The sequence below is a fragment of the Chinchilla lanigera genome, unplaced genomic scaffold (genome assembly GCF_000276665.1).
Source record: "Chinchilla lanigera isolate Chin_1 unplaced genomic scaffold, ChiLan1.0 scaffold00127, whole genome shotgun sequence".
Taxonomy (NCBI): domain Eukaryota; kingdom Metazoa; phylum Chordata; class Mammalia; order Rodentia; family Chinchillidae; genus Chinchilla; species Chinchilla lanigera.
This window is the reverse complement of record NW_004955528.1, coordinates 737,416-751,181: the sequence shown is the minus strand read 5'-3', so window position 1 is coordinate 751,181 and position 13,766 is coordinate 737,416. Positions and strand designations below refer to the sequence as shown.

The 13,766-nt window shown below is 60.6% G+C and overlaps 1 protein-coding gene across 11 annotated transcripts in view; it reads right to left on the bottom strand.

Annotated features, from left to right (window-relative positions):
- Window positions 1-13,766, bottom strand: part of Kcnq2 (potassium channel, voltage gated KQT-like subfamily Q, member 2) — a 55,470-nt gene extending 41,704 nt beyond the window's left edge. For 7 of the 11 annotated variants that reach the window (XM_005409968.2, XM_005409971.2, XM_005409970.2 and 4 more), the window contains exon 1: window positions 13,406-13,701. In XM_005409968.2, coding sequence (XP_005410025.1) covers window positions 13,406-13,701 — 296 coding nt within the window. Of the gene's footprint in view, window positions 1-13,405 lie in introns of all 11 variants that reach the window. The other 4 variants (XM_005409965.2, XM_005409967.2, XM_005409969.2 and 1 more) reach the window with 1 other exon arrangement.

Below are 13,766 nucleotides of genomic sequence, written 5' to 3'. Positions count from 1 at the left end.
CTGCGCAGGAGAAGTCCAAGCACAGTGTGTGGAAGCTGCCCAGGGTTGGAGGAGAAACCCTGTCCCGGAGGCAACGCCCGACCCTCGGCCAGCTCCTCAATCCTCCCTGGTGAGGCTCTGGGGAACCTTCCTGGCCACCTCCTCCCGCCTGGCCATAGCAACAGCTGGTCCCAGCCTGCGTTCCGGGCAAGGTCTGCCCACCACCACCAAGAACCTGGGCCCGAGCCCCAGGAGGTCAGCGACTACACAGCCCCACCTGCCGCCCTCCCTGTGTGGGCTGACTCCCAGCCAGATGCACCAGCCAGGGCAACGCCCCTTCCCATCAGTGGCCTGAGGTCAGCTCCAGACAGGGTCCCCGCGCTGCTCAGCTCCTGGGTGGAGGTGCAGGCAGCAAGCAGCAAAGGCTCCGGCAGGGGCTGCTGGCAGACAGAACATGCAAAGAAATGGTCACATTTCAAAACTGCAATTAATTTCCTTTGCTCATTAGCCAATTTATTCAATTAACTGAGCCCTAAAAAAAAAAAAAAGTGCAGACGTCTTGTGTGCCTTCCATGAGTGATTCTGCCTGCCTGGAGCGTGTTCTCCCAAGGAAGGATGGCACCTCCTGGGGCCTGGGCACCAGAAGAGGTACAGGAGGGGCACTGAAGGGTCTTCCACCACAGGAGGGCACCTGCAGAGTAAGGCGGGAGCCAGGTCCCCTCGGCCGGATCCACAAGCTGAGAGTTGGCCTGGCCACAGAGGCCCAAGGGGCAGGGAGTCCCCGGCAGAGTGGCAGCTAAGGGGAAGGCCTGTGGGGGGCCGGAGGCAGGGAACAGGGGTGCCTGTCCAGACTGGAAAACAAGGAAAGTCAGGGACAGTCTCACAGGTTTGAATACTGAGTCCATGGCCTGTGTCCAGAGAGGCCAGCTCCTCACACTCTAAAACATCCCTCAGAGCTAGGAAGAATGGGGCTGAGGTGCCAGGGGACCAGGCCCTCTTAGCCCTGCCCCTAAAGGGCTCAGTCCAGGCATCCAGAACATTTCGGAGCCCCTGGGACAGGGCACACATGATAGGCCATGCAGTACAGAACTACAGCCCTTCCCAGAGCCAGTGACGGAGATGTGTGGAGCTCCAACCCGGCCAGCAAGGCAGCAGGCTTGGGCCCCAACCCAGGAAGGAAGTTTTTGTCCAGTGCAGGGGGAGTCACACCCACACACCAGTGCTAGCAGCCCTGGGGGAGAAGGCAGCACTGGGCTGTAAATCCAGGCTCCTCCCCTGGACACAAAGATTCCTGAGGAGAGGGCAGTGAGTGGTGACCCACGACCCACGTCCACCACACTCAGAGGAAAGAATCGTGGCTCCAGTCAGCATCCGGCACTCACCTACCCAGCCCACAGTGGCATCTGCCACATGCCCCACACCCAAGCCCATTTAGACAAGGGGACCCTGAAGCTCTGAGCCTGGTTCGACTCTGCCATTTCCTGCCCGTCTCCCGCCGCCCTAGCCTCTGGCCTCTTGGTGGGCAGGACAGAGGCCTCAGTGATATGGGACACTTCATGGGATCCAGCCCCGAGCCCCAGGGAGCAAGGTGGGGGACTGTCACCCTCAGACCCTTAGCCCCTTCAGGGGTCAGAGCCTGCTGGGTGTTACTCAGCTGGTGGTCCTCTGAGCCATCCCACCCGTCTTCCTTCCCTAGGGCCAGCTCTCCTCAGCCTGCTGTGCTGAGTTTCAGCTCCTGGCCCACACAGGAACCATGGAGGATAGAGCACCCTTCCCTTCCCTTTCCCTCTGAGGTGGTGCTGGGTTTGGCTCAGCTATCTGTGTGCTCAGCGGGCCCAGGGTCTTCCCCGGGGCCTGACCTCATGATCCCCACTCAGACTGGGAAGCGGGCACTCTGCTGGTTCAGAAGGGGCTGCGTAACAGAACAGAAGCCTGCAGCTCCAGGAGGCGCAGGCTGGGGACCCCATCCTGAGCAGGGACACATCTCCCCAATCCCACCCGCAAGCCGAGGCCAGGGAGCCCCTGCAGGAGGGGCTTTAACACCCTCAAAGCCCAGGAACTGGCCAAGCCTCCCAGGGTCAGACAGAAGAGGCTTCTGGGTGGGAGGATGCTGATTTTCCTGCAGCCCAGAATTACAGCACAAGGGGTTTCCAATCTAATTATGACTCAACCTCGGGACACTTCCCTGGCAGTGGCTGCCAAAGAGACCAGCATCACGAGCAGCTGGTCCCCAGCCCCAGATGCCCAGGGCCAGGACAGGGTAAGGCAGGGACCTCAGACAGCCCAGGCTACTCAGCCCACGTGTGAGGATCAGGCTGCCAAGCACCACCCAGAGCTCCGACGCATATTTGGGCCCCAATCACACATGGCCACAAGAGAGAACCAGGCCTCGTTAGGGTTCAGAGCAAAAGGGCCGTGTACCCGGTAGCAGGAAGGACCTCAGTGGATATAAGGAGGGACATCAGGCGACTGCCTAAGCTCTGAGCAGACCCGGGACCCCTTTCCAAACAGCCTGAGCACAGAGGAGATGGGCAGGAAGCCAGGGTGGGGGTGCACATCCCGGGCAGGGGGCAGAGGACGAGGGTGGTCACACGTGTACAGCATCACGCGCACGGGGTCCCTGCACCCCAGGGAGGGCCCTGCCCCAGTGAGACCCCTCTGCTCCCTCCCCAGCCCTCTCGATCGGAGTGTAGGGAAGAACTCGGCAAGACCACGGCCACTCCATTCCACCCCTCACACACTGGGTCCGGGGTGGCAGTGAGCCTCTCCCCGACCCTCACTGTGTGATGCGTGCTCCTGCCAGCCTCCTCAGTTTTAACACAGGGACAGACTGTCACAGCCTCTCCACTGCTCTCCAGCCCCTGCCCAGCTGTCAAGGTGGGCAGGAGGAGCCCCGTCCCAGGGGCTAAAGCCCTTGACATGTCCGTGTCACTGGACCCACAGCAACCCTACAGGCAGGAAGGCGCCCCCATTCCCATTTTACAGAGGGGAAAATGGAGGCCTAAAACAACTTAGCATGGTCAGTAAGGGATCTGGCTACTGGCACAACCTCTTCCACAAAGGGCTGTGCCCGTGGTCCCTGCAGAATCCGCCCCTCCAGACCAGTGCCTGATCCAATAAGGTTGCACCTCCCTGCGGCTGAAGTCCAGCAGCCGGGACCCCGGGACAGTGAGCAACCCAGGGGAGGCCCCAGCACACCCCCGCCCTGACACCCGAAGGGCTCCCCCAGGACCGCTGCCCGCCTCATCCATTAGCCCGCAGCCAGTGCTGCAGCCTGGAATCTAATTTCACCTCTAATGAACTGCCCTGCTGCCAGGACCACTGCCTCTCCCAGTCTGCGGAGTAGAGGACAGCAAGAATGCTGACGGCTGCTCCAGCCACAACCTGGATGCGAGGAGCGCTCCTCGGTTGCCTGGCCAAAGGGGCAGAGGCTGTGCACCGTCCCCGGAGCCCTCCCGTCACACCACTGCCCACTGCCCAACTAGGAAGCACCCACTGGGGCCATGGCCCTGGGCGTGACACAGGAGGCCCATGAAAGCCCAACCTGCCCTGTCCCACCAGGTGCTCAGTCACTGTCCCCAGCCCTGACAGGCCACAGCTCAGGAAGCCCCAACCCCTGAGCTGCTGGCTCAGCATTCAGAGCCTCCACAAGTGGCCTAGCTCCCCAACAAGCCCTATTCTCTTGGGGGTTCCCCTCATTGTCTCCACTGACCCCAGAATGGCCAGTAATGACTCGCTCCAGGTCGGCAGGGCTGTAGAGGCACTGGAGGGCGAGGCCCCCAACTCATCCCATCAGAAGCCCAAGGGTCACAGCAACCCCCAGTCCCCAAGAAGCACTACCCCTGGTGCTGTTTTAGTGACCATGACCCCCCAGGAAGGGCCGGCACTGGGAGTGTGGGCCGTGGAGGGCTCTGGGCCTGTGGGAAGCCTGCTGTTCACACACAGGAAGGCAGCTCCTCAGCACAGGCTTGCGACTTGGCGGGTCCTGCCCCAGATCCCTGGAGACAGCAGTTCTGCGTGGCCAATTTACTCCCATTAGTCACCACAGGTGCTGAACACCAAGCCAGAGGTGCTGGGCAGGGCTGGCTGGGGTGCCCCCTGCAGCCCTGGCTAATGCTGCATCCTGGACCCACCCCATCCCAACCATGGCCCCACTCCAGGCTCGCAGCTCCCAACTCAGGCATCCTGGATCTTGGCCCAAGAGCTCATCTCTGCTCTTCGCAGGAATGTGTCTGTGAGCCCTGAAAGGGACAGGAACCAGGACAAGAAGGGGGCCAGGAGAAGAGAGCTATGTGGGCCTGAGCGCACCCCTGGCAGCCTGGCCACACCTGCACCTGTGTGGTACAGCTGTGTTACAAATAAGGCCACACCCCTAGAGAAGCGACACGTGTCCACACAGACGTGAACACCAACGTTCACAGCCCCTCGGCCCAGTGGCCTAACACTGGACACACACAAATGGCCATTGGTGTGATTATGCAGTCCTCGCAGAGCCAGAGAGAACAGAGGCTCCACACCCTGTAGCACAGACACACCTAGCGGGGACCACACTGAAGGTGAGGACCAGTGGGAGCCAAGCCCTGCAACCCACTTGTCCCAAAGGCCCAGAACAAGCATATCACTGCGACAGAAAGATCCAGGACCAAGGGAAAGGTGGGGTGACTGCCAATGGGCAGGTGTCTTTATGGGGTGATAACAACATTCTGAGACAGCTGGTGGCTGCAAACCACTAGGGAGATACCGACCCTCACGGCATCGCTCACTGTGTACACTAGAGAACTTCACCTCAGTTCCTGAAAGAATAAGGCCAGGCTGCCCCAGGGTGAGCCACCTCACTGCGGGGTAGGCCACCAAGCGATCAGCACAGCTCTGCAGCAGGAGCCTCTGGTAGGACAACCGACACAGCACCCCAAGCGGGCCTGACATCAGAGTGCTGGTCACCGGCCCCGTGAACACTCTCCCAGCCTCCTCCTCTCTCCAGCCACAGAGGGCTCCCCCGACAGATGGGACCTCGCACCAAGCCTCGGTCAACCTTCACCAGCCTCCTTAACACACCGGATGAGGCTGCCAGAGACAGGGCCACCCCGCCACCCACTCACGCAGCAAGCAGATGTGGAACATGCGGCACAGCCCACCTGGGCCACCTGCACAGGACACGCCTGAAGACATCCGGACCTGCAGACACACAGTGGGGGCGCTTGCACAGCACGCAACCCAATCAGAGACCATCACAACTCAGTGTTCACAGTGACAGCAGCCTGAGGCATGTGACACATTTTGACACCCCCAGACAGGCCAGCCCACAGCCAGTTAACCTGCCAGAAAACCCCACGATGTACGCATCACACAGGAAGAGGGAAGAGCCCAAGACATGCATAGGGGGAGAGGCCTGAAAATCATTCGGGAAGAACAACGCGCCTCCTCACGTTTTCTAGCGTTCTCCCACTTTCCTGAAGAACGGGTATTTCTGTAATCAAAATCTAACAATAGCCACTGCCCAGCGTGTCTGTAAGACACAAAGTGATGCTGTCCATGCTCAGAAACACCGTGCTGCCTGCCTCCCGCCACAGCCCCATCCCTCAACTTCTGCGTGCTATCAAGTCAGCTCTCCACCAACCCAGCCTAACTCCAGGGAGGACCAGCAAGAAGCTGCTGGTAACCTGGTCCTGGGGAAGCGAGGCCTCCCGCATCCTGAGGCCCCTGCATCTGCTATGCAGTGCCCCCCTACACACCAACCCCTTCCTCGCCATCAAGGGAGGCGAGGCAAGCCCCACGCGCACGTACGCGTGCACACCCTGCTGGTGAGGTTCACCTATCTGAAGGTGCCACTGTAAGCTCATGTTCAGAACCTCGGACAGCGCCCCAGAGGCAGCCCTGCCCTCTGCACTTCTTTCCTGGCCCCAGTCCCACCTCCTGGGGAGCAGTGGGGAACTAGAGCCCCCGACCGTGTGCAGACACTTTCCCACAAGCAGCAGCATCTCCACACATCTGACCCAGGAAAGCACCAGTCAGATGAGTACATCTTTACAGTAACCAGACCTGGACACGTCCCAGCAGGAAGATAGCTGCCAGAACGTCACGGGAGCGCTGCTCAAGGTGGCAAAATCTGAGACAGTCTTGGGATCCATCCACAGGGATCCCCTCAGACGCCTCACAATACATCAGGGTTGTGGACCCGCAGAGGGGCATGGCACCGCTCCCCCGACCCCCCCGCGTGCTCAGGGTGGGACAACCCGAGCAGACCAGGCAGGTGGAGGCACAGGGCCACAGGAACAAGTGCTCAGAACATCTCTGGAATGAAGAAGAAACAGAGCCCCAGTTGCTTGTGGGGAGAAGACTGGCTGGGCCGCCACTCTTCCTGGACATGGCTCCCCTTGGTATACTTCTCTTCATGTGTGTGGCTCTGTGTTTCATGTGAATTTGACCTGTTCTGGAAGGAGAAGTGAGAAGGGAAATCCCCGGCTACTGGTCCTACTAGCCCACCCGGCTACAAAGGGAACCCCGGGCTGCCTACTGCCCCACCCCAACCCCACTCCCCCATGTGCCTCCTCCCAGTGACACCCTGCATGACTGCACTGAGTCTCTGTCTCTGTGGACGAGCGGACTCTAAGCCGCGGAGGGTCCTCTGCATGCAAGCCAGCCCCCCACAACCCAGCTCAGAGCCCTTGCGTGGCACAGGACGTGTCAACCAGGCGCTCTCGTGACTCTTGCTCAGCAATCCCTCTGAAACACGCTTTCCAAAACTGTTCACCCCTGTTCTTGTTTCCTGAAGCTTTTTGCGGCCACCCCCAAAACTTGGGGCCCAAGAAGCATTCAGTCATTTCCTCTTCACCCTGTATTTTTCTGAGCCTGAACAGAAAAGCATCTCTAAAGTTATAAGGTCTCCATTACAGGTCAGGGCTACAGGCTCATGGGGAGAGAAATGGGACCAGGCAGGCCTGGGAGGCCAGGATAGCCCCAGGCACAGACTCAGCCCTCTATGGGCAGGGCCTCCCAGCAGCCAGGGCAGCCCAGAGCTCACCTGACAGCAGCATCCCGGCCAGACTGCCCAGAGGTCTCTGCAGACACCAATCCTGTCAGAACACCCAGGAACACTCACTCCTCTGGACATTCACAAAATTACTCCCAGGAATCCAGAAAGAAAGTAAAGACCTAACTGTTCCAGCTGGGTAACCAGCAGAGCCCAATGACAGCCAACCTGGAGCACGTCTGGAACATATCCTGCCTCTAGTTCCAAGCCCTCACTTCCTCTGCAAGAAGCTGCTGGAACAGTCCTGGCTCTGCCCACCAGCAGCCCCTCCCTTTGGCCAACGCTGCGCAGGGGGAAGAACTCCAAGCAGCTGTGGCTAGAGACAGAAGCTTCCCAGTGACTGAGGGTCACCACGCAGCCCAGGGACAGGGGACAGGGCTCTGCAGACATACACACTCCCTTCGGCCCTGGGCAAGTCTCAAACTCCCAGGCCCCTGGTCTCAAGCAGCACTTGGGAGTGAAAAGACAAAAGGAACACAAATGCCCCAAGAACTCTTGCCACCCCACCCTGCTCCAAAGCCACGGTCCTGGGTGCTCTGAGTGTCTGCACAGTGCAGAGCCTTTCTCAGCCCTGCTCAGAACCCTCTTCCAAGACCCCAGCCCCACTGCAACACAGAATCCCACACAGAGCACCGCACCTGCCCACTTCCGACACACCTTGGAGCCTCAGCGAAGAGCTGGGGACAAAGGGCAGCAGCAATCAGAGCCCACTGTGCACAGGAGACCCCAGCTGGAGGACCTAGGGCTGGTGGGGCACAGGAGCACATGTGTGAAGTGTCTCCAGCTCGCTCCGGGGCATCATTTCACCACAGCCCGGTGTGGCACCTAAGAAGCTCCTGGAGCCATCAGCAAACTGTCAGAAAGCAGAGCGGTGCTGCAGCCAGGCAGAGGGAAGCAGTCACGCTTGGCAAGACCTCCACACTCGGCCAGCGCTGGCCTTCCAAAGCTGGGCTCGGCCTCAGCACACTGTGTCAGAGTCAGTCGTCAGGGGCTGATCAGATGCAATCCGAGTGCGATCCAGACGTCCACGGGGCTTATGTGGCAGTTCTTTCATGGTTTTGAGGTGCTCACTGCTAAAACTGCCCACAACATCATTTTCTGAGATGAAATCGTTCCTCTCCTCCACGCCCCAACACTGAGAATGCTGGAACATTGTCACGTGTCCCACAACCCCACGGCAAACACAGGCAAGCCCTCCATCCAGGACAAGGGCTGGCAGCTGCATGGCTGGCTCCACTGGACAAACACACAGAGGTCTCTGATGCTCAGGACCTTCGGACACTCAGAACCTGAGCCTCAGGTCTGGACACACAGCCTCTTGGTAAGGAGCAGCCCAAAGAACTCATCAAGACCCAGCCTATAGCTGATGGGACTGAGAATCTCTCCACAGCCTGGCTGAGGGGCAGGAGGCTGAGAGACACTACCCAGGACAGGCCCAGCCACTGTCCCTCCCAGCCCAGGAAGAGGTCTCTCATCCTGCTGAACCTCAGTGACGGTCACAAAGGTCACAGCAATGGAGGCCATGACACTCAGCACATAGCGAGCATTGTGTAACCTTAATCCTACCACAACCAGACACAGCAACCATATCCAGGACCACAGAGCTGGCCAGCAGAGGGGGAGGGCCAGCTAGGCCCTTGGCTCCAACCCTGGCCACCCTTCCTCCCCACCCGCCCTGAGGTGACTCAGGGCCTCTGCCAGTCTCTACCAGTTACACCCACTTAAGCACACGCCTGGCAGCTAGAAGTCCAGGTGGGCAAGCCCTCAGTGAGGGAAGGAGGCCCCCTCTGCCCTCTACCCACACGTCCCACCCAGCCACTTCTACCTCCAAGGTAGGCCACATTTGTACTTGAAAATATTCAAAGCAACCCACAGCAGGAGTCTGTCTGGGTGCTGTTTGTAAGGACAGGGCCACAAGCGAAGGTCCCTCACCACGGGCACTGACTCCCCCATCAGCTTCCCCTCATGAAGGGACAACAGTCACCAGCCTGGGCCCCAGCACCCTCCACCCTAACGGGGGCTTTCTGCTCTCACCCAAGCCTTTAACAGGATACGGTCAGAGTCCAGGCCTGGTCTGGCACCAACCGTCCCATCCAACCTGGAAGGATATGCCAACAGCGCACAGACCAGAGCCCCCTGTCCTTCCTGCAGCAGCCCAGCCACTGTGTGGCCAAGATCAAGGCCCTATGTCGGCAGCCTCTACAAAGTCCCCCAAAGAGCCCCTGGTCGTAGAGCCTGGTACATTTCCCTAGACTCAACCCAACAGCGTGCAGTGGACCTGTTGTCCTGACTTGACCATCTGATGAGGCCAGCCCAGCCCCTCCTCCAAAGTAGGGGGTATGCACTCCTCCAGACCAGGGCCAGGTCAGCCCCACGCTTTCAGATATTCAGGTGCTGGGAACCCTGGCTTGGGGAAGTGTGCTGTGTGGGCACAGAACAGTGTGGACACACTCAGCCAGGTGGTGGCCAGCAGGGGCACGTGCACTAGCAAAGGTCTGTGGACTAGTTCAACAGCTAAAACAAACTGGAAAAACAGTGAACACACCCTATCCACCAGCAGGCTTGACCCTCGGCCTGGGACATGGTCACAGCTCTTCAAAGCTCCCCAGGTTCAGCACATTCAGAACTGGAGCTGGACCACCTGCCCACGCAGCCAGCATCAGGGATCAAGGATCCCTAGGACCCACAGGGTCCACGTCACAGGCCTCCATGCCTGCTGGCCACGATGTGCAACCTCCCGCGTCTGTGCAGACTGGTTTAAACACCAGACTTGGGCAGAATCCTGTAAAATTGAGGTTTTCTGCTCTATCATCTGTGAAACTGCCCAGACAGCTTCCTGCCTGCCTGTTAATTACTTGTTTTATTGCCTTGCAGCAACAAAAATGTTGAAATTTACTCCATAAGTAATCAGACAGAGTGATTAAAAGTGTTCCATCCTTTCACAGTAATTTCACTTTAAATTATTGGTGCGGGTTACAAATCCTGTGAGGAGGCTGGGGAAGTTGGACAAGTCCAGGCCCCCCCAAATCCAGGTTTCCCTGGAAACCGCAACTCTCTAAGGCATTTTCACCTTTTGGGAAATTTCCATAAGATTCTCCAACTCCTCAATCGATAGACATTACCTCCCCCAGTGGGAGGGCTGCAGGAAGGCCTGGCCTGGCCCGGCCTGTGGGAAGCTGAGATGCCCATTCAGCTGCTCAATCTCCCTCAGTCTCCCTCCCCTCTGCCATGCCCTGGTCCTGAGCAGCCACCTCTCCTCCCTGTGCTGGGACAGTAGATGTGCATTTGTCCCTAGACAGCAGCCAGCCAAGGCAGGGGCAGAGCTCCCCATATGCCCCAGGGCTAAATGTGGGGCTACAGGAAGGGCCAAAGGGCAGCCTAGACTCCAGCCAGCTAGGTTATCCAGGGCCAGCAGGGAACCTGAGGCAAGCCCCCTTTGCTGACTCCCCTCTCACCTGGGAGGTGATACCAGGCAGGCCAGCAGCTCCAGGTCTTGCAACCTCAGAGGTCTCCACAGGGCAGCTAGACCCATGGGGACCGAGGGGCCTTGGTGATCCCCCAGACAGCCTGACCAGTGAGGTGCCCCAGGGTGGCACAGTCCTCAACCCTAGATTTTCCATCTGGCCTACTTTACACGCCCTCACCTCCAGGCCACTGAGTGGAAGAGACACTGGAAGCTCACGCCCTCTGCACCTCCAAGCTCTCACCTCTGAAGCAGGGCCCTCTGCTTATCGGGACAACTTTCTCAGCCTCTTTTCCCCATGACACTGCTCTGGCAGGTTGGCAGTGAGAAGTAAGCAAGGTCAGCAAACAACAGGCACATCTTAGGCCTCATTCCTGTTCCCTCTGCTACTGAGCCACATGAAGACCTCTGCTGAGACTGACCAGCTCCACGTGCAGTGGGCAGCACACAAGCCAGCCAGCACGCTGGAGTCAGGCTCACAGAGGCCCCACAGGGCTCACCCCAGGCAGCCTCCCAGGGCAGCCCCACGGGACACATCTGCCTTCTTTAGAGTCCTTCCGGCGGTCCACACTGGCTTTGGGAGAGGTGGCAGTCAAACAGACTCTGCCTAGGCAGTACCCCTGGTGGGGTCGGCCTCCACCTCCAGGGGCTCCTCCAGGGGCTCCTCCAGGACACTCACAGACAGTGTGCAACGGTCCTGGCTCCACCAGCCTGTGTCCCAGGGCCCTGTGGGTCTTGCCCATGAAGCCCTGCTAAGGGGTAGACACATTCCTCCTGACCCTGGACAGCAGCTATCCCCGACAAGTCTAGCAAGGATAGCTGAGAGGCTGGCAGAGCACAATCTCTCAGGAAGATAGAAGATTGGCCCACAAGGTTCAGCACTGCCCAGGCACAGGACTCACATCCACTCTGAGCCCTGGCCCTGTCCTCCACTGGCTGCTCCAGGCTCCAGGGAGAGACTCAGTCTTCCTTATTAATTAATGAACAAACCAAATGGGGTCTGATGCATAACATGGGCCAGTGCATGCCAGGCAGCAGGCCACACAGGCTGGTCACACTCAGGAAGCACAGGCCATTTAGACTCCTGAGCTGGGTGTCAGCTGGGCATGGAAGGCTCCCCACCTGGGGACCTGGGGAATAGCTGTACGAGCTGTGCTACCATGCTTGGTGGGCCACTGGGTAGGCGGAAAGGGTGGACACCCTTCCCAGTTGGTCTTCACAAACCCCAGGGTAGGGGCAGCTGCACTCACTTTGCTGATGAAGAAAGAGAGGTCTGCAAAGATTCTGAAATGAGACTAGAGTGACCCAAAGTCAGCTCCCAAACACCTGCTCTTAAACACTCTTCCTCCTGCTGCCCTCATCCCACACAAGAAAGCTCCACGGCAGAGTGGGTCCACCTCCCCACAGCCACTCCTGCCGGGGCGCTGGGGTTTTGGGAAGTAGAGGAGAGGCCTGAGGCAGGCTGAAGGTGGGCACGTTCAGGGGGTGCCGACACAGAGCCTGCACTGCCAGCGCCCCCCACACACTCTGCTGCCTGCTCTGGATGTTTCAGCGCAGAGAAGGGACAGGGAGGCAGGCAGCAGGGCAGAGGGCCGACCAGCTCGGACCCGGATACAGGGCCACACAGAGGGAGCCCTGGAGATGCCACCAGCCCAGCATGTCCCCTCCCAGCCCACTGAACACTGAACTCTGTCCTGCCCGTGGTCCCAACGTCACAGTCCACGACCTGGCTGGCCAGGGCAGACAGGCAGGGAGGGAGGTGGTGGCTGCCGGAGGACCCTTAAGGGCACACAGGCTCTTGGAGGATTAAGACACACTGGCTGCTACACCCCTGGCTCTGGCCCTGGCTCCGGGAAAAGCCAGATTCACCGCTCTGGGGGAGGCAGGGCCCACTCAGCGTTGTTTGCTCTCACAGCACCAGCACTGCCAGGGAAGCCCCCACCTCACACCCTACCACACGCCGTTCCAGGTCACACCCCTCACCGGCCTGCCAGCACCGGTCTGGGTATTCTCCCATAATTCGTTCCTCTCTCCCATCCCAAAATGCCTCTTCCACACAAAATGGCTGAGTCTCAGCACTTCCCGCAACCCTGCTTTAGCCGGGATGGGCGTGAAGCACCTCACACCGGGAGGCCGTGCACGCACTCGCACTCGCACACGCAGTCACACGCAGTAGCTCACACAGTGTCACACGCTAACACCCATGTGCACACGAACACGGTGGCTGCCCGCCAGCCCTGCCCCAGGAGGCTCAGCACCCTTCACCGGGGCCTGGGGAGAGGGCTGGACGCTCGGAGGCCCAGGGCCGTCGGCAGCGGGGCAGCTGCAGCTCCTGCTCCCCACCTCTATTGCAGGAGGGGGTCGAGGGCCCAGAAGGCAGGAGCCGCCAGCAGCTGCAGAGACGGGTCGGGACTACCCTGGGCGCAGCGGTGAGGGGATTCAGGTCCAGCCAGGCATGGGCTCAGACACCGGCAGGGCAGAGCCGGCAGCGGCCCTCGGCCCAGGGCTGGGTGGGGGGAAGCTGGGACCCATCCCCCATTCCAGCAGCCCAGAAGCTCAAGGGGAGAGCGAGAAGTTGGGAGGGCTGCGAACAGTGCCCGGCCCCGGGTTAGGGGCGCCCAGCGCAGCGGGGCCGGGGAGCGCAGACCCCGGGCTGCGCAGCCCTCCCTCCCGCCGGCCCTTTGTTCGGCGCAGCGGGCCGCGGGGAGGGGCCTCCCGGGCTGAGGGGGAGGGGGCTCGGGCGCCGCGCACCCTGCGCGGCTGGGGAGGGGCCGGCGCAGCCCGCCGGGCGCCCCCACCACCCCCGGGCAGCCCCCGACCCCAGAACTCCTTCCAGGCGGATTTCCAAAATCGCGCTCGTGTCTCCGCCCTTTGCTTCAGCCGGGGGACGGTTCCCGACCCAGACCCCGGGCCCGCGCGCCCCGGCCGCTCACACGTAGGCGTGGTAGATGAACGCCCAGCCGCGGGGCCGCTCCAGCACGTTGTAGAGGAAATTCTGCAGCTTGCGGTAGAAGGCGTTGCGCTTGGGGGGCTTCCCGGCGCCCGCGCCGCCCGCGCGCGGCTTGCTCAGGATGCTGCCGCGCTTGGGGGCCTCGGAGCCGGCGATGAGCAGCGCGCCGTCGCGCGTGGAGTCGGGCGCGCCGGGGTCCAGCCCCACGAATCCCACCTTGAGCTTCTTCTCCCCGCTCGGGCCGGGGTACACGCCGCCGTTGCGCGACTTCTGCACCATGGTGCCGGGCGGCGCCCTGGCCGGGCGCGGGCTCAGCGAGGACGGCGCTCGGGGGGCGGCGCGGG